We start from the raw sequence: 21477 nt of genomic DNA on the forward strand, positions 1-21477 counted from the left end.
AGAGGAAAAGCGACACCACGCAAAAGCCGTACAAGACAGAGCACTGTCGTCTTCTGCCTCGTCACATTCCAGCAAAGAATCTCACAGGTCTCAATGGATCAGAAGGTCACCGTCGAGGGAATCGAGGTCGACCTCTCAAGAGTCAACATTCACGGATGAGTACATATGTATGGTGGCTGACCCGGGCCAGCTAAAAAAAGTATCCTCCGCTGGACATCAAAGTGGGGTCAAGCCACCAAATTTGTACTTGATAGTGGGGCATCGTTAAATTACATGCCCGTGACCGAATACAACAAGATGAAGTCCCCGCCTGCCCTGAGTCCCGCACATGTCGGGGTGTTTACCTGGATGGCGAAGAAACCACTTCCCTGTCTGGGCAAGTTTGCAACGACGCCCCAGCACGAGTCCACAGCAGTACCGGCTTACATCCACGTCATTGAGGGACCGGAAGCTGATTGCCTCCTCAGTCTGCCCACGGCAGAGAGACTCCGACTGGTTGAAATCCTCTACCGGGTCCATGACAATCCAGACATTGTTCGAAAAATTCCCCAAATTGTTTAGTGGACTCAGCAAAATGAACAAGTGTCTGATTCGCCTACACATCAACGACAAAGTGCGCCCTATTGCTCAACACCCAAGGCGAGTGCCTTTCCATCTTCAGCAGGCAGTAGAGGACGAAATTCAGAACTACTTCAAGCGGACATTATCGAAAAAACGGACGGTCCCACACCGTGGGTGTCACCAGTTGTGATTGTCCCCAAGAAGGGTACCCCGGAGAAAGTTCGGTTGTGTGTGGACATGAGGCTGCCCAACACAGCCATAGAACGGGAGAGGCATCCAGGGCCTCACCTGAGTGACATGATAGCGGCACTGAATGGAGCCAGAGTATTCCCAAAGCTAGATCTCAACAAGGGATACCATCAGCTGGAACTGCACGAAAAATCAAGATACATTACAACATTTGCCACTCATCTGGGCCTATTGCGCTACAAAAGACTGAGTTTCAGCATCTCCTCCGCAGCGGAAATATTCCAAGAGGTGATACGCCAAACCATCAGGCATAACCCGAACTCCCTGAACTATAGTGACGACATATTGGTATATGGATCAAACACACAAGAACATGACAAAGCCCTGGATCGAGTATGCCATGCTCTCCTGGAAGCGAATTTAACTTTAAACAAGTACAAGTGTGAATTCCATCAGTCCACTCTCAAGTTTTTCGGTCACGTGTTTTCCGGGGCTGGAATGAAGCCCGACCCCGAGAAAGTAACTGCGCTCAACACCACCAAGAGCCCTCAAGATGTCAGCGATGTCAGATCATTTCTTGGCATGGCCAGCTATTGCTCCAGATACATCAAGGACTATGCAACGATCAGTCACCCCCTCCGTGCCCTTACGAAGCAAGGACAACCGTTTGTGTGGAGCCCTCAGTGTGAGCGGGCTTTCCAAGAAATCAAGCCAGCAGTGGAATCGGCGAACAATCTGGCCTATTTCAACACCAAAAGGAAAACGGAGATAACGGTGGATGCCAGTCCAGTGAGTTTGGGTGCCATTTTGGCTCAATATGACAGTGACAATGAGCGGCGTTACATTTAAGCATGGGCGGCAAATCCGTTACGTCCGCGGATTTTTCGGATTTTTGGTGAATACGCAACCCGTGTATTTTACGTATTTTCCACAAAATCCGAAAAAATCAGCGGATGTAACGGGTTCAAAAGTTGAACCCCCACCCACTCATGTAATGGCGCCAGCAAGCTGCCAGCGCCGTTGTAAAATAGTTACAAAGTTAGCTTGCACAGGAACCACTAGATAAAACGAAGCAGGTGCTGCTTTATTTTATCTAAGTGCTTCCTGTGCAAGCTAACTTTGTAACTATTTTACAACGGCGCTGGCAGCTTGCTGGCGCCATTGTAAACACACACATGGTCGCTGGAACTAGTTGAAGCTCAAATGCAGTGACTCATTCATCAGCCCAGAAACAATCGAGAGCGTCGTCGAGGCTGGGCAATGTGCCTTCTTTATTACCAAATCTACCGTCGAAAGTCAGCTGTGATGCTGGATAGAGGCCTTTGCATCCTTGACTTTCACGAGCACAATCCCTGTGCTGTTCCTGTGACCAGGAGTCTCTGTATCTTCATCTGCGGCTCTGATCGGCCTCTGACCTTTTATACACACAAGAGGCATGTGCAGCACAATCCCTGTGCTGTTCCTGTGACCAGGAGTCTCTGTATCTTCATCTGCTGCTCTGATCGGCCTCTGACCTTTTATACACACAAGAGGCATGTGCAGCACAATCCCTGTGCTGTTCCTGTGACCAGAAGTCTCTGTATCTTCATCTGCTGCTCTGATCGGCCTCTGACCTTTTATACACACGAGGCATGTGCACTCGCATGGAAGCCCCGTCCATTTGGCCATGAGTAGGCACATTGTGTTCGCACGGGTTTCTGCACGTTTGCGAGCGTTTTGTACAATAAAACCCTCGCGAACTTGCAGAAACCCGTGCGAACACGCAAAAAAAAAATACGCTAGGATCCACGGATTTTGCGTATTGTCGCAATCCGCAAATCCGCAGATCCGCGGATTGCCAATACGCAAAATCCGCCCATGCTTAGTTACATTGTGGCATACGCCAGTCGCAGCCTCTCTGACACTGGGAAAGCCTATTCGCAGCCCGAGAAAGAGAGTCTAGCGGTCGTGTGGGCGTGTGAACATTTCCATGTGTTCATCTTCAGCAAACATTTCACCATGATCATGTATCACCAGGCCCTTGTCACCATTTTCAGCAATCCCAAAGCCAAGATGCCACCCCGCATTGAAAGGTGGGGTTTGCGATTGCAGGAATACACATTTACCATTATTCACAAACCCGGGAAAGGTGAGAATCCGGCAGACTACATGTCCAGACACCCTCAAGCATCCCATGAATCACATCCGTCAATGGCTGAGGAATATATACACTTTGTGGTAGGTGTGGCCCGACCACCGGCAGTCGCATTAGAAGCGATCAAGGACGCTACGGCGCAGGACAAGATCCTTCAGAAAGTAGTACGTCGACTGCCCACACATCGCTGGAGACATGATAGTGAGGATGAAACGAGTGACTCACAAATACGTCAGGAAATACAAGCTTTCCGACATGTCAGTGACGAGTTGTCAACCACCTCAGAGGGGCTCCTGCTGAGGGACCATCGGATTGTCATCCCGAGGCAGCTACGTCAAGGAGTGGGCAACCTCGCACATGAAGGTCATCGGGGAGTTGTCGCCACAAAGAGAGCTCTAAGGGAGAGAGTCTGGTTCCCGCAACTCGAACAAATGTTCGAGCTCACCTTGAAGGACTGTCCCCAATGTCAACTGGTGAAGTCGGGAGAGCCTCCAGCTCCCCTTCAAATGACTCCACTGCCCAAAGGGGTATGGCAGGAACTCGCCATGGACTTCTACGGACCTCTCCAGTCAGGCCGGTACGTGGTGGCTATCATGGACGAATACTCAAGATTCCCGATAGCTCAGTTTGTGTCTTCCACCAACACCTCCAGCACAATTGCCGTGCTAGACGAAGTATTTGCTGCGTGGGGCGTTCCCAAGGAATTCAAAACAGACAATGGTCCTCCTTTCAATGGCCATGAATTCAGTGAATTTGCAAAGCATCTGAACTTTCGATATAGAAAGATTACACCGTTGTGGCCACAAGCCAATGGCACCATTGAGAGGTTCATGGCCACCCTGAAAAAGACCTTTCAACAGGCCACATTGGAAAGGAAAGACTTACAAATAGCGCTGAACGAAGTGCTAAGAGCGTATCGGACTACCCCTCACACCACCGCTGGTAAATGTCCTGCCACACTCATGATAGGGCGGCCTATCAGGACAAGGATCCCGACGTGGGAAGGGGCTCTGGCACCGGTGTCCCCAACACGCATCCATCGAGAAACAGCAAGGGCTGACGAGGCGGAAAAGAACAGGATGAAAACATATGCAGACGCCAGATGGCGCGCCAAGTCTCCCTCCCTGCGGACAGGAGATTGTGTGGTGGTCAAACAAGAGCAGACCAAGAAAACGGATTGTCGGTTCAAGGACGAACCTTTGATCGTCACTCAGCACAAAGGCACCATGATCACCGCCGAGTCTGAGCAACGAAGAATTACCCGAAATGTGTCTCACTTTCAGAAATGTATTCCGGGCATGAAAGAGACCCTTGAGAAGGATACAGTACAACGAGATGTTGGCGAACTGAGTCAACCGAGTTCAACCCTCGAACTTGACAGGACAAAGGAAGATGCGCCTACAGATGCTGGCACACGTCTCCGACCACGAAGAGACATACTCAAGCCAAAGAGACTGATTGAAGAGATGGATTAAGAATGCCTAAACTTCTTTTGTTAACAAAGGGGGAGATGTGATGTTGTACATGCTCTAGTAGTTGGGATGGGAGGAGTCTAGGGGTTGGAGGAAGAGGAGGAGCAGTAACAGGAAAGGGGCAGATCGAGTAGGGACAGGGAATGGAACGGACGTGTTAAATAAAGCTCAGGTAATAGAAACGCATAACACAAGTCTGTCATCATTTATGTCAGGACATGACACAAGGGAGAATGAACTGTGAGATATTGGAAAGATGTACTCTTGAATGCTTGAATATGTCTCACAGCATGGATCCTCTGTCACCACTGTCACTTCTCTTGCCACTTGGTTGTGGAGCCCCTCGCTTTTAGGTTTGTTTTGCTGATATTAACTACGTGGTGTTCTTCAAGGCTTACAACATAATGTAGTAGAACGACAGAGTGATGTCCATGTCACTCCAGATACAAACCTTGAGCAGGTTTGGTGGCTGTAGGGTCTGTATACTCCTTGGCGTAAGTCGCAGCTCCTCATAATGTGCGTTGTGGCCGGACACAGCTTCCATATCTTGGAACTCAGCTTCCACATGAGGGAATTTAGATGTTTGATGATGTGATAGAAATTAACATAGGAATCAATATCTTTCAGGACTTCATTCCCCTTTCTGTGACTGGGCACATTTCTTAACCAATACCTAGATCCTGTCTAGATACCTAAAGGTACTGGAAGGATTGCTATGTCTTTTTAATGAACGTCTATTTCGAAAGCTGGATTTCACTGATAGGTACCAGATCCTGTCTCAGGATGAGATTTAAGCTTCCTAATGAGCGGGGTTGGAGCAGCCTGATTTCTATCGGTATGCGGAACAGCCATGACAACGCAGAGATTACCCCGCACTGCCATTACAACGCAGGGATTACAACGAAAGTCGTTACAACGACTTTCGCTGGAGGGCACTGTTGGGTAGGGAATAGTTTAATTTTCTATCCAACACCTTCCCTACTGTCAACGTGGGCTGGAGTTGGAATAGAAAATTAAACTATTCCACTATCCAGCGCCCTCCAGCGAAAGTCGTTGTAACGACGACTTTCGTTGTAATCCCTGCGTTGTAATGGCATGTGGGGTAAAAGCCCGCGTTGTAATGCCATACAACCATCGGTATTCTCTTGTGTCTCAACTGCAGCTGATGGTGGGGCGGCTAAACGAAGAACCAGGCAATGATAAAGCTCTGTTGGCAGGCTCTTAGGGCGGTGTGGGAATGCAGAATCTCCCCGTGTCTCCTACGACAGGCTCTACGTAGCCCTATGACAGAACTTTGGGACTTTCTGGGTGATCAGACAGGTGGCTGGCAGGACCCGTATGCACCCCTGTGGATCCTGCTGTATTTTAGAAACCTTCATAAAGAGGCTATGGTGGAGAGGTGGGTGGAGGCAGTGTATCACAAAACAATGTATTTGTTTGATGGTGACAACCTTCTGATGTTCAAAAGTGCCAAACTCCTCTTAGGCTTCAAAAAGGTAATTTGCTGATAAACGTGAAATTAGTGTAAGTATCCCATTGGACCTGGGAGGGAGTCTCTAATATATACCCATAAACTGCTGTCTTCTGGAACCTTCTTGCATGGTCTTGGGAGGACTACTGGTACCCTTTATAGAGCAGTGGGCAAAGAGAGGCTTAGAAGTCTACTTCTGGTTAAGTACAGTTGAGTTTGTGGTTTTAAGACGCCATTGAGGCAGAATGGAGGAGAGCATTGACATATTTTAAAGACAGATTCCAGTAACAAACATTTCAAACCTGCCCATTTTAAATGAATGAATGAGGGTATTTCTAGAGCACGCGGCTACTCAAGAGTGTCCCAGCACTAAACATGGCAAATCAGGGAAGTGGAGGCATTAATCGCTGAATAGGTGAGTATTTTGATAGTTTCCTGAAAGCAGTCTCATTCGTGGTGTGTCTTAATTGGAGAGGGAGCTGATTCTACAAAGAGGCTACCAGAAAGGAGAAAGAGTAGCCCCCCTGCCTTTTCTTCTTAAATGGCAGAACAAGAAGGAATCCTACATTTGTGGGGCAGATGGGTTTTGGGGGACAGTACATGCAAATCCTTGAGTTAAGGTATTTCGGACCAGTATCATGTAGCACATGATGCGTAATCATTAGAACTTTGAAGATTACTTTTTTTTTTTTTTTTTTTTTTACCGGGAGGTAAAGTACTTTTTAGGTAAACCGCCCGGCCCCCGCAATCGACAGCATTACATTTTCAGTTAAAACTGGTTACAATTCAGAGTCAAATAGAAAAACACTTCATCATTAAAATGCATAAAAGGTACTGAAAAGCAAAATAGGTCAAGCGCTGCTATACACCTTGTTGCTGTGAACGGCCTGTCTAACCTTAACGGTCTGAGAAAGAGCTACTGAGACCACTCTGTGCTGTGGCCACATTGTGGAGAGGATGCTGCTGGATTTCTTCCCCTGGTAAGGATGTACCCAAAAATAATTTTACATGGTAATGATGCAGAGGCAAAGATATTTGAACACCGGGCCAAGTCATTGCTAGGTCCCCTATAATGGATCATACATTATTCTGATTTACACACTAGGACTTAAAGCTACAAAAGCATTTTCCATCAGAGATGTAAGCTATGTGTCTATAACCTTCAGCAAACACCTTGATGAATTAACAAGAACGAATGCATATGTTTCTATGTCTTCGTCTGCTACTTTGTATATATTTCTTTAACTTATAAAGCACCGTAATATAGTGCTTTTACAAATACAAGTTTACAGCAGTTCAATTATCAGTATGTGATAAATGACTGTCATTCAATTCAAAGAAAAATGGGCTAAAGTTATGTACAGCCAGGATAGAACCAAAAGAAAGGAAACATTGGTCAAACAAATCTTTGGTCCGGCTCAAGGAGAGGGAGAACTGCCAAATGGTAAGTAACACAGAAATAAGCAGAGAAGTAGAGGGAGGGGCTAAAACTCTACCTAAGAGGGAACAAATTGCTGAAGTAAGCAGGAAAAGGAAAAGCACTACAAACGTGTCCTAATGCCAAGTGGGTACAAACTTAGATGGAAGTAGAGTAAGCCCAACAACCGTCACTCTCTGTAATTGCTGTCCTTTGAATGGGCGCCGCCTACCATAGCCCAGAAGTGGAACTCGTACCTGATCTGAGCTTCACAGTTACAGTCGCAAAGTGACATCCCAGTCTACTACCTGGTCTTCTAGAGCTTCCAGGCCAATGTTTGTTTTCACCGCTAATGTAGTTTGTTAGATGTCTTGGGGAAGGACGTCCTAACTCCAGATAGTGGTTTTTCTTGATGTCTGTCTGTAGGACTAACCCCTGGAGAGGCCTGAATCTGAGGTTTATTCCTGACAAGTAAGGTAGCTTGAAATAGTCTGGTGAAGATAAGTAGCCAAAGTAGGTAATGAAATCGACATCTATGAGGTATTAGCATTGATGCACAATGATAGCCTTAAGGAAGAAATACGTGAAGTAGCTTAGAACAAAAGTAAATGAGAAAATGCCCCTATGGCAAATGTGTAGAACACATTAGAAAAGGAGATGGGAAGAAGAGCATTGCACATCCCAGGTACAAATAAGGGAAATGTTGGCAGATGAGAAGAAAAGCAAAACAGAGCCAAGTCAAAGATCACATAATATGAAAAGTGACTATAAAAAGTATGGAATGGTCAACTATGTTGATTGCTGCAAACAGATCAAGTAAAACAAGTAGAGATGAAAATTTGTAGTGTTGAGCGGAGGTAAGATAGTTTGTGGCTGAATGTAATGCTATTGCAGTAGAATGTTTCTGTATAAAACTAGACTAAACTAGCAATAGGAGAGAAATAGAATCAAGGTAAGAGCAAATATGTGACTGGACAACTTGTCTGCAAGAGCATAGAAAGGAGTTTTGGGTGGTACGAGAAGGAGGCAAAGAAAATTAGAGTAAATATTGGCCCAAACATGGCCTTTTGTGAAGTGGGAGATCCTAGATTAGAAAATGGTGGAAGGCTTCCTTCAAACTAGGATCTGCAGGTGCATTGTTAGGTAAAATACAATTTTAGTGACAAACCCTAGGTTTCACTCCTGGTGGCAGTGACACACATTAGCAGGCCTTTCCCGAGAGAAAGGCATGTTAAGTGTTTGAGCAGCACCAAAACAGCAATGAAGTCAGAAAAAGCAATAATATTTCCAAACCAATTACATAAAAAGCAAGAGGAATCTTTGAAGAAAATGTGAAAGAAATGCAAAATTACAATGGTGGGTATTTAAAGTCAATGTTATTCTAAGGTTACTACCAATAACGGCCACTAGAAGCCATTTACCTACCATTGGGGTTCTGCCTTACACAGACAGTGACAGAGTCAGTTACCTTCTATAAGCACTCCAGACACAGGCACAAGGGGAAGACCCATCTCTTTACCCCATCCATCTGATAGAACCAAGATTCACAATTTCCTCTTGGTCTCTCCTAATGCTTACAAACTTGGTTTTGAGTTTTCTAGGGTACCAGGCCACAGTCAATATGTGAGGGAGGCTTAACCACTTTCTCCAGCCAGGGATTTCAAAACAGGTACAGGCCTGACTGTCCTGCTGTTCTTCCAAGTGCCCTTCATTTGCCTTTTATTGCTAAGGCTATAGAAGGCTAATGGTCTGACCTTTGATCAGCACCCCCAAAGCTTGGGTACACAGCTTAGTAAGACGCAAGGCCTGAGTTCTTCCCTAGGCAACACAGTAACAGCTGCTTCTTATGTTATTCCTACATACTCATGTGCTTTCTGACAGCAGGTGCTGGTGTTGGACATGTTTTCTTATGGAAGCCACTACCCAGTGATTGTTGGTAACTCCAATCTAACCCTAAGATCCAGCAACCAAACATCCAGGTCTGAACTTGGCTTTTGTGATGGCATCTGCTGTTCCTGTTTACCCCTTCTCCCACCTTCCAGGATAGTTTGCAGTGGGTGGCCTTTGATTAACTCCTGTTTGCTTTGCTGCCAGCTGGCCAAGCCTAGTCGTGTTTAATATTAGGTGGGTGCCACTTTCCACATTGTGCACCCAGGCCTAGCAAGCATCAAGGCAGCACTTTTAGGCGACTTGGCTAATATTAAAAGTAAACAAATAAAAAATGTTTTCCTTTTACTTGTGCTTGCATCAGCTTTTCTCAAAGCAGTGTATAGGTGCAACGTTAGGCCTGATGTCATGCTTTCAAAACCACTTATGTTGGTGGTATAAATTCGTATTACAGTCTTAGTTTGGCATTGATCCTTTATGCCAGTGATGCACTTCTGGGCTATATTATTGAAGCTTTACTCAAAAATCAATTATAGCAATTGCGTTTCACCATATGTAGGGGCCAGCCAGTTTTGCATATTTCCTGTTGATTTGGAATATTCTTACTTGCTAATCTTCTCCAGACTGGGAACTATAAAAAGCCCTATCAAAAATGTTCAAATCCTTCCCGCCAACTTCTTTCTTTCTTTTGTCTCTTTCTCTCTCGCTCTCTCATCTGTTTTTTCTCTTTTTCCATCCTAATCCTTCATTCTCTTTCTCTGCTTTAACGTTCCTTCCTCTTTCCTTCTCTGAACTCTCTCCATTCTCTCTCTCTCTCTCTCCTTTTCCTTCCGCTTTTCTTTAATCATTTCTAGTTCACTTTCCTCCTTTTTATGTCTCTTTTCTTATATCCCTATTGTGCATGCTGCAGTATGTCAGAGGCTCCTGCAGCGGCCCTGTGGCTTTAGAAAGATAGATAGACATGGTCTTCCCAGGGAAATGCCCAGTGATAGGCCGGGTATAGGACAGCTGATCCTTGGAAGCACCAACGCTGAATGCAGGGATCTTAAAATTATATCAAGATGAAAAGAATGTGTGAAATAAAATCAATATTGCTTTGTGTCAAATAGATCTACTTAATGAATATGAGTTCTAAAGCAGAATGATAGACATTGCATTTATTATTTTTTGCACAAATGCAACATGGCTTTTAAAATTTTGTTGATGCTTTCAGCTGCCCCAGAATTGTGCTAGTGACAAACCGAAAAGATCACTATTTAGATTTGTTAAATTTACACTGTTATTCGGCGTCAAGATACCCCTGGGTGAATGTCCGCTTTACAAATACACGTTATGTTATGTTATGATATGTTGCCAAAAGATAACAGAAACATAAAACATGCTCTACTCTGTATTTTAAAGCTAGTACTTCTAGTCGGAAACTTGTTCCAGAAAAGGAGTAGACTTTTGTTGATTGTAAACAAGAACTAAGTATCAGTAAAATCGCTCATCCAGTTATAATGCCTACAGTATTCACAAATGTTGTGGAGTTTCCACAGTTGAATGTGTGTGACATCAGTGCTAAACTGATTTCAGTCTTCTGACTTTGTTATGGTTTATCTCTGAAGTGAATTTTTTAAATGACTATTGATTTTCTGTCGTGGGCTAGGTAGCTTTTACCACATACAAACTATCTGTGTTCTGATTATTTGTGTTTTTTCCCACAACGCAGGTGTTATTAAACCTAAAGGACGATGGACCTCGACATGATGAACATGTTTTTGGTAGCTGGGGGCACTCTAGCTGTTCCAATTTTAGCCTTCATCGCATCCTTTTACCTATGGCCTTCAGTATTAATCAGAATCTATTACTGGTAAGAATACGGCTATTATACCCCACTTTTTTTTAGAACAGCAGGGCATGCATGCCTGCTGGACACGTTACAGTTGACATTTGATATAAGAGTGCATGCAAGAGACATTAACATTTGAGTCTTTACTTCATGTGATATTGAATGATTTTGAGCCCTTTGATTTGACTGTAATGTTAGGGAGTGAAGGCAGAGAGAGGAGATCCAGGAGATAATACTTGGTTCTGGCCCATCGTGCTCTCCATGGGTGTGGCCCCCTCTATCTCCGGAGACGCTTTTCTTTCTATGTCCCTTCGTGAGCTCTTCGATCCATGTCCCTTCGCTTTGCCCAGGTTCCTCGTTTGTAAGTATCAGAGGCTAGGGGGCAGCTCTTTTGCTGTGAAGGCCAGTGTGGCCTGGAACGCCCTACCCCTTGCCTTGCGGTCTATCCAGAAACCAAATGTGTTCAAAAGGAAATTGAAGACTCACTTCTTTGCTTGTTAGTCTCTCTCATTACCCCTTTGGCATCGCGCCGGGACACTCATGAGTATCCGAGCGCGCTATAAATGGATGTAACATAACATAACATACTTAACACAACTACAGAACAAGGTACAATCAAGTCTGCTCGTGAGAAGAAACTATAGGTCAACAAAGCTGGGTGCAAGGAGAGATGCAAAGAGAGAGCAGGAAACAAGCAAGGGCATTAGGATAAAAGGTCTGGTCAGAGTAAAGGGTGTAACAAAGCAAGGTCATAATTTGCTCATGTCTATAGATAATGTTGTACACAGTGTAAATGGGGAGCGCAATTTGCAACAATGCTGAGCCAGGTATTACTCCAAATGAATGGGACAACACAAGTGAAAGTTTCCCTTATTTAGGTGAAATATTGATCACACTGTAAAGGTGAATGGACTTCATCAGACAGTGGCCTGGTTTCAAAATGGTAAAAGAGAGTGGAAAGAAGTATCAGAAAAAAGGATAGACAAAACTCCAGAGCAGAACGCAGAGATTAAGAACTACACAAGTACTAGCTTTGTGTACCCTGGAGATGACACAGAGTAAGGGAAACAGTCAGGCAAGAACTCAAGAACGGGGCTACAGAGGTTATGAAACAGTAATTCAGAATCAAGATCAGGCTGTACTTGTTGGTACACTAAACAAAAATTCAAGAATGTATACAACAGGCACTGGAACATTTGATGCTTTGTTGATGCATGAAAACTAGAACAAGGAACTTGAAAATGTATCCAATGGCACTGGAACGACGAATGCCTTGTTACCCTAGGTTTGTATGGTAAGTGATTTGGAAATGAAAGACTGTCCCTGTGAGACTGTTTCTCCTTTGCGAATCATGCTGTGGGATTCCTTGGGTTCTCAAAGACCAGTTCATTGTGCAGGCAACTGCAGACCAAAGTAGGAGCTCACTGAAGCAGCAGTTGGTGGAAATAATTTTGAACAAATAATTCTCACTTTTTACCTTCTCCCAAGACAGCACTGACTGCTGTAAACAAAATTGTGAGCTAGCTGCAGTACAGGATGAGTGAGAGCAGTTCAAATGCCTCCGCCAGTTCTGTGGCTTAAAGAGTTTAGATTCTAAGAAGTAACAAGTTGTGAGAAAAGTGGTGTATTATAAGGTGTGGTTGTGCGACCTCACTGTGTAATACATTCCTGATACCGACATAGGTCCTGTCGGGCACGTCTGTTAAACCTTAGCTCAACCCTGAGTGGCTGTAGCTTCGAGCAGTCAGGCTCATAAATAAACAAGCATTTGCAATGCAATAGGTCGCGCAGCATTAAAGTTTGAGTTATTGGCATTGTATATGACAATGTCTTGCATTAAATTTTTAGCAAAGTGTGTCTTGGTGTATGAAGATGATTTGCAAGATGATAGCTGTTGCCAAATATTAAGCAATGTTGGCAATAATATTATATTATAATAATATTGTAAGTTACTGTTGTACTTATAAGCATTTTGGTAGCGCATAGTGATGTTGTGGTGCCCCTGAGTGATGCTGTGGTGGTGCAGAGTGATGCTGTGGTGATAGGATAGATAGTGAGGGCGATAGATAGATAGAGGGAGGGCGAAAGATAGATAGAGGGAGGGCGAAAGATAGATAGAGGGAAGGCGAGAGAGAGATAGAGGGAGGGCGAGAGAGAGATAGAGGGAGGGCGAGAGAGAAATAGCCGGAGAGCGGGAGAGATAGAGGGTGTGCTAGGGGTGGAGTGTGGGCGATGGATGGAGTGTGGGGCGATGGATGGAGTGTGGGGCGAGGGATGGAGTGTGGGGCGAGGGATGGAGTGTGGGGCGAGGGATGGAGTGTGGGGCGAGGGATGGAGTGTGGGGCGAGAGATGGAGTGTGGGGCGAGAGATGGAGTGTGGGGCGAGAGATGGAGTGTGGGGCAAGGGATGGAGTGTGGGGCGAGGCTGTCCCATTATTCGGGTGCTCGAGGCGAGTTTGGGGGATAGGGAGCAAGATTCTGCCCTGCCAGAGAAGACGGCACCTGACTCCGACCGAGGTTGTCCCGGCCTCGGACTGAGTTCGACGGGTGTACTGAGGCCCCCCTGTTGACAGCCTCTCCACACTGTGCTTTCAGAGAGCAGGGTGGCCAGACAGCATCTGGAGCCGGAGTTCTACCGCCTAGTGCCGCCTGCAGACCACCCGGCGCTGCACAGGGTCTGCAGCTGGATTCCTCTTACCAAGCGACCCGGATAAAAGGCGGAGTGGCGCCTGTGACGATCACCCTACTCAGCTCACTGAGCAATATTTGGCTGTGAAAGTCTCTGCCTCGAGAGCACTGACTGTCGTATCTACATCTCTGCACACAGGTCTTTAAATGATTGAGCTGTGTGACTGGGGTTGGAACGGCCGCCCTGCTTAATGCACACGAGCTCCGCTGAAGCATTAACCCACCGAGCTATCTTACCTGGACCCCTGCTGCACACAAACACCCACACACAGACACCCACACACAGACACAGAGGCACACACAGAAGCACACAGAGACACACCCAACACAGACACACACACACACACACACACACACACACACACACAGAGGGACCCTACGGAGCAACACTCTATAAGGGTCGTATTGGGACAGAAAATAGGCCTGGGCACCAAAATAAAAGTGGCCCCGGTTACCGAATCGGATTGCTTAAAAAGTGTCCTACATTCTGCAGTATTGTACTTGTAAATGCAGGTGGTCGTGTTTTGCAAAGTGTGGGAGACGATGTGCATCTGTGCTTGCTGCAGGCAATATTTGTTTTAATTATCAGGGAAAGCAACAGGAAAAAACGTCTCAGAAGACCTTAAAACAGATCCACAAGTAGTCAAAAACCCACCCCACACAGTGACCGGGCACACCAGCCCTTCGGGCTTTGACTAAATGCCTTTCAGGCGCTCAGACCCTGTCCTCTATGGAGCAGCCGGGGGAGAAGTGGGGGGCGCGCCACAGTCAGAGGAAGCTGGCAATGCGATGCCCTCCCTACCATAACGTGTGACAATACTACTAACCAACTCAATTATCGACAACATCCCCAACGGTTTTTACTTTTCACAGCTAGGCACATTTAATTAATTCATCCATGTGTTAATTCTTTCCTAATGCAATTGCAACTGCGACAGATTTCAATCTAGCTTTAGTGGTTAAAATCCCAGCCGAGGAACCAGATGACAGAATGTCAACCCTCACCTACCCTTATCAAATTGTGTGAGCCTAGGACAAAACATTATCTTCATGACGCTTATGTGCAGAAATTGCGAGTGCGTGAAAACAGGGTTATTCCTAGTGCTAAGGGGTGCATATAAAATACAAACTCGAGGGGTCTTTCTAGTCGGAGTGTCCCCAAAATATCACGCCTTCTGTGTTTCTGAACTTTAAAGGTCTGGAAAAAAAAAGTTTCATGAGCTCAAAAACAATTGACTTCTAAATGCCTTTGTTCTTTGCCAATTAAGCCGGTTTAAAGTGACACAAAATCTACTTAGAGGTTAATTAGTTTGGACGGGGTGCCCAGAACAAACAGCCCCGTCGGGAGAGTCCACACAGGCCGGCCCTGCCCCCTCTACATGTGGAGACGGGCCCTCCATTCACCGCCTGCTCTTTGAAGTGTCTCCAGGGAGCGCGGTCGCCGGGACGGCTCCGTGTTGAAATGCAATTAGTTCGTGAGGCCTGACACCCCTTTGTGTTGTGGTATGGTCCCTGGGCAGGCGGCCTGTTGGCGAACATTTGGCAGCCCGGACAAGCAGGCCGCCCCCGGCATGGGCCCGGGGCTCATATATTTGGAGGGGGCACGTGAGGGGTGCATACACTGTCCGCCCACCGTAGGCCATGGATGTGGGGTGCCTATCGCTGCTGCTTCTCGGGATGTTTATGGAAAGCATGCTGTCCTGCCTCAGTTTCGCCGGTAAGTGCAAAATCTCCCTGCGCGTGGGGCATGCTGGGTCTGGTGACGAGCGCAGGCCAGTGGGGCTGGGGGGGTGCATGCATATCAGGGGCGCGGGTCTAAAAGGGTGACAGGCTATAGGGCAGGGGGTAGAGCTTGGGGCCCGGCGCCAGCCAGTATGAGAGGGAGGAACAAGCTCACGAGAACTATGTGAATGAGTGCTGCGTCATCGTCAAACACAAGATAATACCTTTGAGTTATTTAACGGGACTAAAATTATAAATGTTATTATTATCTTTTGGTTGACAATGATCTAAGTTTGATGACATGATATAGGTTGAAGGTTGCAAGGCTTGATTGTGGATATTGGAGCCTCCCCGTCACTTAACTAGAAAGACACTCATTGATATAAACAAGCTGAAGGATGTATAGGCACTGTAACCTTTCACTTGGACATGAGAGCAACGCGTGCGCAGTAAACACATCGCAGCGTTTCTTATCTCCTGTCAGCCGCGCGCCCCTCTGCAGACTCCCCCTGCATTTCAGAGAGGCGCACGACGCGATCCGGTCTGCCATGCCATGCTGTGGAGACAAAACTTGGCCGCACGCACAACGTTATCCTATGGGGAAACGCTGTGCACGGCCAGGTCTTGTCTCCCTTCGTCGTTCTGAGACTCCGACTATAGTTCTCTGGCGAGAACGCGTTTCTAGCCGAGACCTAATAAAGGAACAAGTTTAAAGCATTTCGAAGCACAAAAATGACGTAATAAGTCACACAACACAAAAGAAATCCATCACCAATTTATAAAAATAGGGCCTATTTTTATGAATTTTTAGATGCCAACACGAACAAAATTGAAAGGCATTGCAAATTTCAACAAGCATTGGTAACCACAAAGTTTGCAAACTTTGAAAAACGTTTAAAGAGTTGTGTTCAGCTACTCTGGCCCGCTTTGGATGAACAACTCCGGCAGGGGAAAAGTTAAGGGGGCCAGTAAGTAGTTGTAAGGCAGCTACCTTGTCACCAAAGCAGACTCCAGTCCAGTTCCAGGGTCTAAAGATGAAATTCCTTAGACTTTAGCGGCGTGGTCCTGATGCAAGAGATAAAGGGATACAGAAGATGCTGTAAGTTGCTGTGAATGCTGCGCTATTGACAGGGGTCTTTTTGGGGATACTTCTTTGTCCACTGTCCATATTGGGTGACTTTGGCCACAGGTGTTGATGTCCCTCAAAGTCCTCTTTGGTCCAGCAAAAGTCCAGTTGCCACCGGACTACTGGTCTTCAGTCACAACAAAACCAGTGATTCCCTTTTATGAAGGCTATTCTCAGTCTTGGCCAACCAAAATGCACTCCGACGTCTCTCCTGGTTCCAGCAGACTCTGGTGCACATTCTGAGTGTCTGGACTTGATGTCCCTGGCAGCACGTCAAGGCAGAACAGGCTCTTCAGTTTTTGCGACCCCGATGCTCTAACAAGAAGTCAGTCAACTGACTCTTGGAGATCACCTCTTCTGTTTGGGGCTCGGGAGTGACTTTTCCATGAGCCATGCACCACAAAGACAGTTCTCTCTTTGCTAGCCCAAGGATCGGCAGGTGTAGTCCAGTGGTTGGTGCAGGCTCTCTTGCCAGGTCCAGGGACAAGCAAGGCAGTACTTCTTTGGTTCTCTCTTCAGTCCGGATGTGTTCTGAGTTGTGGGTGCTGGGGTCCATATTTATGCCCAGAAAGTACCCTCGAGGGATGCAGCGGTTACGAGCCAATGAGCTATTTGGACCCTCCCCGTCTGATGACCACTACCTGCAATGTGTGGAATCTAGCTATCCCAGAGTGCACTATTCTGCCCACTCACAAGATGTCAGGATCCCTCTGTGGGTGTGTGCAGCTTGGCAGCCCACCATAGAGGTGTGGCTACCTGAGGGCTACAAGCCCACAGAAAAAAACAGTTTAGCAGCTGGTCTCCCCTCTCTTTCTCTGATGCCACGTTGTCTACCCCAACAAAAGAGTAGCCCTCTCATGTGTGTCCACTACTTGCCCTTCAAAGGCGGCTTGCCCTTTGCAAGTCGCCGTTTGGGATCACACCCGGTGTAGCTTCCTGCCAGGGAGGTGTAACACCTCTTCCAACGACAGGCTCTATTTTTCCAGCTCCAGGGAGTTGTTTACATTTATTCCCAGGAGGGCAGAAAGCTGTCTTATTGCCATCATCTGCAAATGCAACATAGTGGCAATTTTCTCAAAATTGCATTTCTTAAAAGTTACATTAAATTCAACTTTGGGCATCAAGTCGAGTTTAAAGTAATGATTATTTTGATACCTTGAAGTACCAACTTAAGTGGTCCCATTCAGGAGCTAGCAACACTGAGTTGTCAGCGTGTAACCCTGTGCATGTCTGTGGGGCTACTAGCTTTTCCCTAGTAAAAGTTACAATTAGGAGTTTTTACTATTGGGACATATAAAAATACATGTTCTACTTTTTAATATACAGCACCCTGACATAGGACCCTATAGCCCTGCTGTAAGGGTGACATATATATCAGAAAGGGTGGTTTGGGCCTTGGCATTAGTTTAAATAGCAAGGTCGAATAAGCAGTTTAAAACTGCTCTGCCAGTCTGCAGTGGCTGGCTGGAAGATGTGTTTTCACATCCAAGTTGGCATAATAAGTGCTGCAGCCCTAGTGGGACACTTTACCTCACAGGTCCTGGGTACCATGGTACCATACACTAGGGGTTTATAAGTAAGTAAAAACATTCCAATTGATCAAGCCAATCATACCCTTTTAAGGGTAAGAGTGCATTCACTGAGGTCTGGTTATTAGGCGTCAGCGCACTCTCAGAATCGAAAAACCAGCAGCATTAGGCCAAAACGTTGGTGGTGATCATGCAAAAAGAGGCATTTCTTTACAAAATTGGATAGAACAAAACTCTGTAATGAAATGTGGAATGGCTCTTGTTTCCAAAAGAGGCAGGAACACATGCAAAAGAGCACTAGGGCATGCTGTAGGTGATATAGCACATGGTTCAAATTATAAATGGCTTCACTGAAGATCCTCCCCAGCACTCCAGGATGGCATGCTAGTGCCACACTGTAATAGCAGATGAGAAGCAAACCCCAAAACAGAATGTGAACTGGATCTGATTTCAAATATATTTATGAAAGCTTCTGAATGAACCTCGGAGCAAAGAATTTAGTGCCCATGATGCAGACAAGATCAAAGATCATCTTTAGGAAACACAGTCTGGTGGCAGAATGGGACTATCCTGACATTTAAGTTAATGTGTGTATATATTTGTACAGATTTAGTATCTGTGTGGTCTAAACAGAGCAAGAGTTCTGTGTTAACGTGACCTCCAACTCCAAGCTGCATTTTTGTAACATAAGCTATTCAAAATCATTTTTGATCCACAATCCTTTTTGTGACGCTCTAGTTTCAACATAAACCTTTTAAAATGATTGACTTTGGATTAAAGTCAGAACATGTTGCTTGCCAAATTGTGAACTACCTTTAGAGTCAGACCTCAGCTTGGTAATGCATCTGATTCAAATTCTTATCTATGCACATTATACATTGTTTGCAAGGACAAAATCACATCATTTTGTATCTGTTGCAGAGTTGGTAATCTTTCTTCCTTTTATCGCTTTAAAAATGCTTCTTTACCTGGCTTTAGCAAGAGAAGGCTTTCCTCTGAGCCTTGTGCATGGACAGCATATGTGTACACTCTCTTGTAATATGAATAGGTAAAATGTTCTTAAACAGGAGCACACACTGCATTTAAATAGATTCATTTGAAAGGGAGATGACAAAAGAATTCATATGAACTTAATAGCAAACCGTTAGTAGGAGATAGTGTCTAAACTGCTCAATGTAAATGAGCGGACATTTTTCATATCCTTGTACCAGCCCATGCAATAGTACAGTAAATGTCACCACTAATACAATGATGGTCTCCTGTGTGGCTCAGGTAGCATTGGTATTGTTTTCTAATCACTTTTTCCTAGTTGGTTCCATGGTCATGTTGAAATAAGTGAGTTATTGGACTTGTTAACCCCTTGTCAGTTTGAGTGGAGAACCACTGTTATCACCATAATCAAACATAGGTCTCTAACACTGTCTTCAAATCAAGGCCAACGCCCGAAGTATTTCTTTTAAAATATACCATTGATCATTTGAATGGACAACATTATTAAATGTCAGTCTGTTTGAGTCATGCAAGACAGCTACATAGAAATGACCAGATACAAAATAAGAATAAAAGGGTGCTAGAAAATAACAATTGGGAAATACAATATGTAGGTAGCATTGTTATGGAACACAGATTTCTACAATAAATCTGTGTTCTAGAATGCAGAATTCAACATCTGTCTTCCTTATCCCATGCTGTACTTTTGAGGCAGGTGCTAGTAAGAGAAAATGAGCTTCCCTATCTGAGTATTCAATCCCAATAAATATTTGGCCTTTTACTAAAGATGTACTGTGCTTTCATAAATGCATGCAGGAAATCCACACTGTAAATTTGATTGTTGATTTTTTTATACCACAGATGGAAAGGTGATGGTAACTGTTTCCTGTTGTAAGGGAAGAAAGTCGAGGTAGCCATAGAGTAGGTTATAGGAAGAAGGTTTATTAAGCTTAGTTATAGGACAATCAAATGGAAATAAGTAGCAGCGATCACGTAGATAGCACCACCAGGAACAACATCCTTGCAGCTCTCCCACACACTCCAACTGTCTCTCTCTCAAGCACACCAGGCGCTCCAACATTCCATTACCTCATCAAGCACTCCAGCATTCCACCACTCCCATTCATACTGGCTTTCTAAAGACATACTCTTACCATAGTCTTTTTCTACACAAAGGAATTCCTATAATATTTCTTCTAATTTGTTTTTTTTGTTTTTTGCAGGTACTGGCGAAGAGCCCTGGGTATGCAAGTGCGACTTTCTAACTATGGGAACTATCAATTTTGCTACTCTTATCGAGGAAAGCCTGGTCCCAAGCCTTCAGTTCTGATGCTGCATGGCTTCTCTGCACACAAAGACATGTGGTTGGCTGTAGTCAAGGTGGGATCCTGCATATAGAGGCATTATATGAGACAAAAGCTCGTTCTCACCTGTCACCAATTTCTGGTGCTATTATGTTCCATTTTGTGTTAATGGTCAGATTAGCTAAGAACACAGGTTGAAACACTTCTAATCACACTTCATGCATATACAAATTGGTATTATTTTCTGCCTGCCCAATTACTTTAAAGTTAGCAAAGGTGTAAATTTGAATTAGAAATTTAGTATTTATTGTTTGTTTTGTGGATTTATATCACACGGCTGATCACTCTTGAGGGTATCCAGGCACTGTCCATGGGCCCGGGGAGATTAAGTGATTTGCCCAGATCAAAGGACAAAATGCAAGGGTTTGGAAAGAAATCCACATGTTGCAAGGGACCATTGAATATATTTTCAATATGAGTGCTGCATCTTTCCCGATATAGGTCTCGGTCGGTTGTCAACCCTCTTACACTCTCTTCATATTAACCCTCCAACTGGTCACTTTGTTGGCCAGCCAAGATAACATTGACTGCATTGCTTAAAACAATACGGTGGCGCTGCTGACTTATTATGAATTTGGCGTAAGACTGGCTTTTTCTCTGATGCTTGCAGCTTCAGGCACCACTAGGACCTCAAAAAGTGATAATGTTAGGGGTTCACACACACCAAACCTGGGTACTGCATCTGGAAAGGACAGGTAGCCTGACTAAGCTTCCTTGAAGCTCTCTTTTCAGTTGTGGATGAGCAGTCAACACCAAGCTCAAAGGACAAGGTGTAAGTTGGCTATAACACACACAACGCAATTGTCATAGTTTTAATGAAGATGTCAGTGTGTGTCAGTGTGACACTTCTTACACTGCATACGCTCTGTTCGCCTAGCCGAGCCTAGCCTGAGCCCAAGCCGCGCCCAGCCAGACCAAGTGTATCGATCATCGAGCGGGAGCAGGAGCAGGAGCGGGAGCGAGAACGGTCACGGCGGAAGGTCCGAGGACGAGGCCAACTACGGACGCGGCAAGCGTTTTTCTTTCAGATACCCTCCCCAGCCTCGGTACACAGCGGAGCCCTCGGGGTGAGACGAGGGGAGTGGGGTGCGGCGCG

The 21477-nt window shown here is 45.4% G+C and overlaps 1 protein-coding gene across 2 annotated transcripts in view; it reads left to right on the forward strand.

The window, feature by feature from the left end:
- The window catches only part of ABHD6 (abhydrolase domain containing 6, acylglycerol lipase), a 150813-nt gene that overhangs the window by 49430 nt on the left and 79906 nt on the right, over positions 1-21477 (forward strand). For both annotated transcript variants that reach the window (XM_078661492.1, XM_078661493.1), the window contains exons 2-3: positions 10843-10983; positions 20241-20397. In XM_078661492.1, the coding sequence (XP_078517618.1) occupies positions 10865-10983; positions 20241-20397 (276 nt within the window). In that variant the 5' untranslated portion in view covers positions 10843-10864. The remainder of the gene's footprint in view (positions 1-10842; positions 10984-20240; positions 20398-21477) is intronic.

The sequence above is a fragment of the Lissotriton helveticus genome, chromosome 9, assembly GCF_964261635.1.
Source record: "Lissotriton helveticus chromosome 9, aLisHel1.1, whole genome shotgun sequence".
In the NCBI taxonomy this organism is placed as follows: Eukaryota; Metazoa; Chordata; class Amphibia; order Caudata; family Salamandridae; genus Lissotriton; species Lissotriton helveticus.